This window comes from Babylonia areolata, chromosome 34 (genome assembly GCF_041734735.1).
Source record: "Babylonia areolata isolate BAREFJ2019XMU chromosome 34, ASM4173473v1, whole genome shotgun sequence".
NCBI lineage: Eukaryota > Metazoa > Mollusca > Gastropoda > Neogastropoda > Buccinidae > Babylonia > Babylonia areolata.
Window position 1 is genome coordinate 19,409,185 of NC_134909.1, and position 2,500 is coordinate 19,411,684.

Here is a 2,500-nt window from a genome sequence, read left to right on the forward strand (position 1 = left end):
TCCAGACCACCACTCAAGGTCTAGCTGAATGGGAGAAAATACTGGTAACTGTGCCATGATTCGAACCAGTGCGCTCAGACTCTCTCGCTTCCTAGGCGGACGCGTTACCTCTAGGCCATCACTCCATCTGATGCAGAGTGGCAGGTAAGATTCTAAAACATACGTGACTTTTATTTAACTCACTCAGTACGGCCAGTCCTCTCTTCTCCTCTACACAGACCCCTCGGATGTCCAGTGGGTGTCTGAACGACCCAACCTTTAGCTTCCGTCGTCAGAATTGTGGTATTCTTTGTCAACATTCACCTCTTCAGTATAAGAGCCTTCCGCTTGCAATATTTTGTTGATGGTAATTGGGGTGAAATGCTGTTAACGTCGTCTCTTTCGCCATTCGTATGGAGAGAGTTAAAAGAAAAGCAGACGTACACGAATTATGCAGACGTACCACTCAAACCAGTTAATGGAAATAAGCACACAACACCAAGAAAGGAAGCCAGCTGGAATGGTTTACTGTTCCAATGGATTCAGTGCCACTCTGTATGAAGGATTACAACGTGTAATGAAGTTTCAGTTTCAGTTTCAGTAGCTCAAGGAGGCGTCACTGCGTTCGGACAAATCCATATACGCTACACCACATCTGCCAAGCAGATGCCTGACCAGCAGCGTAACCCAACGCGCTTAGTCAGGCCTTGAGAAAGAAAAAAAGGTGAATAAATGATAGATAAGCTTACACAAATAAATAAATAATAAATAATAAATATAATGTAAAAAAAAAAGAATGAAGACAACAGAAAACAGACGACAGAACAACAACAACAACAACAACAAAAAGCAGTTTCAAAATTTGACAAAATCATTGAAATTATAAAATGTGCACTACCCTCCACCACTACAACCCCTACACTCGTACATTCGCAGACACTGCGGTAGCAGAACTTATAACATCAATCAAAGTCAATCAAAGGGAACATAACAAGCCAACCGTGTGTCTATTCAGGGTAAACATGAGTTCATTAACAATCCGCCAAATTAACGCTATAATATTCGAAATTCATAAATGTGAAATTGTGACTACAATGTTGCAAATAAACATGGTAAATTGCTATTGCAAAACTAGAAAAGCGTTCTTTCCTGCATTCACCGTCTTGAACACTGTGCACTGTTCGTAACAGGGCATGGTATTTGTGCTGCATTATCATTAACATTTCCTCGAAGGAAGCAGGGCTCAACTTCTGGAGACGTTTTCCCTTGCAACACCTTTGGGAAGTGCTGCGCATCCAGAATCGGCCTCTTCTCCCATATGAGGACACACACCGACAGATAAGCCTGCCTGCCTACTCACCCGTCGGACCGACGGGAGACTCCATCATCATCATCATTAACATCAAATGTTGTGTTGCGTGTAAAATAATGAGAATTTTTACGTTTAAACAAAAGATTCCCCTAGAGGATTGTCATGAGCAGTGTCATCAGGCAAGAGAGTTCTTCTGGACCCTGTTCACAGATAATTACAACATACGACTGAGAAGTTTACGACTGAGGCTCAGTACAAAAGGCGAAGTGACATCCGTCGATTGGCTGGAGCTTGTAGACAAGGAAGTGGCCGCAGTTTCGCACCGTAATGGGGCGCGAAAAGAGGCAGCAGTCAAAGTAGAAGCTGGCACAGACACGTGCTGTCACCTCGTCACCGGGATATGGCAGAGACTGGCCTCTCAGGTCCAACCACAGTGGGGCGTGGGTGTTGCAGTGGTACTCCTGCAAAACGTAGCACTTGTTGTGATGTGGATTTGACAAAGATGAGAGAGAGAGAGAGAGGGGATGGTGGGGGGGGGCGAGAGAGAGAGATGGGAGGCAGAGAGAGAGAGAGAGGGAGAGAAAGAGAGAAGAAGATAGAGAGAGAGGGGAGATAGAGAGAGAGGGGGAGAGAGAGAGATAGATAGAGGGAGGGAGAGAGAGGAGAGAGGGAGAGAAAGAGAGAGGGAGACAGAGAGAGAGAGGAGAGAGAGAGGAAAGAGGGAGAGAGAGAAAGAGAGGGAGGCAGAGAGAGAAAGGAGAGAGAGAAAGAGAGAGAGGGAGATAGAGAGAGAGGAGAGAGAGAGAGAGCGGGGAGAGGGAGAGAGAGACAAAGAGAGAGGGAGATAGAGCGAGAGAGAGAGACGCTTTTGACGCTTTGACACTTTAATTAATGCTATTGGCCATGAGGTCCCTACAACATGGGTGAATGCGTCAACATACTTTCAATTTATAACAAACCATTATAATAAACGAGTGAAATGGTGGAAGCAAAGTTAATAATGAAACAAAACGAAGTTCCTTCTTTGAAGAAAAAAAGAAAGAAAGAAAAGATACTAACCAACAGAGAGAGAGAGAGAGAGAGAGAGAGAGAGAGAGAGAGAGAGAGAGAGAGAACGAACGAACGAACGAACGAAATTGTTTTAATTGAACTTTGGCCATGGACCACAATTCAAAACCAGGGGACTGGGGGTGGGCATGGGAAGGGGTA

At 44.8% G+C, this 2,500-nt stretch overlaps 1 protein-coding gene across 1 annotated transcript in view; it reads right to left on the reverse strand.

The window, feature by feature from the left end:
* Positions 1 to 495: 495 nt before the first annotated feature.
* LOC143277527 (von Willebrand factor D and EGF domain-containing protein-like) overlaps positions 496 to 2,500 on the reverse strand; it is an 8,626-nt gene continuing 6,621 nt past the window's right edge. Inside the window, exon 4 of the mRNA XM_076582397.1 lies at positions 496 to 1,752. Coding sequence (XP_076438512.1) covers positions 1,528 to 1,752 — 225 coding nt within the window. The 3' untranslated portion in view covers positions 496 to 1,527. The remainder of the gene's footprint in view (positions 1,753 to 2,500) is intronic.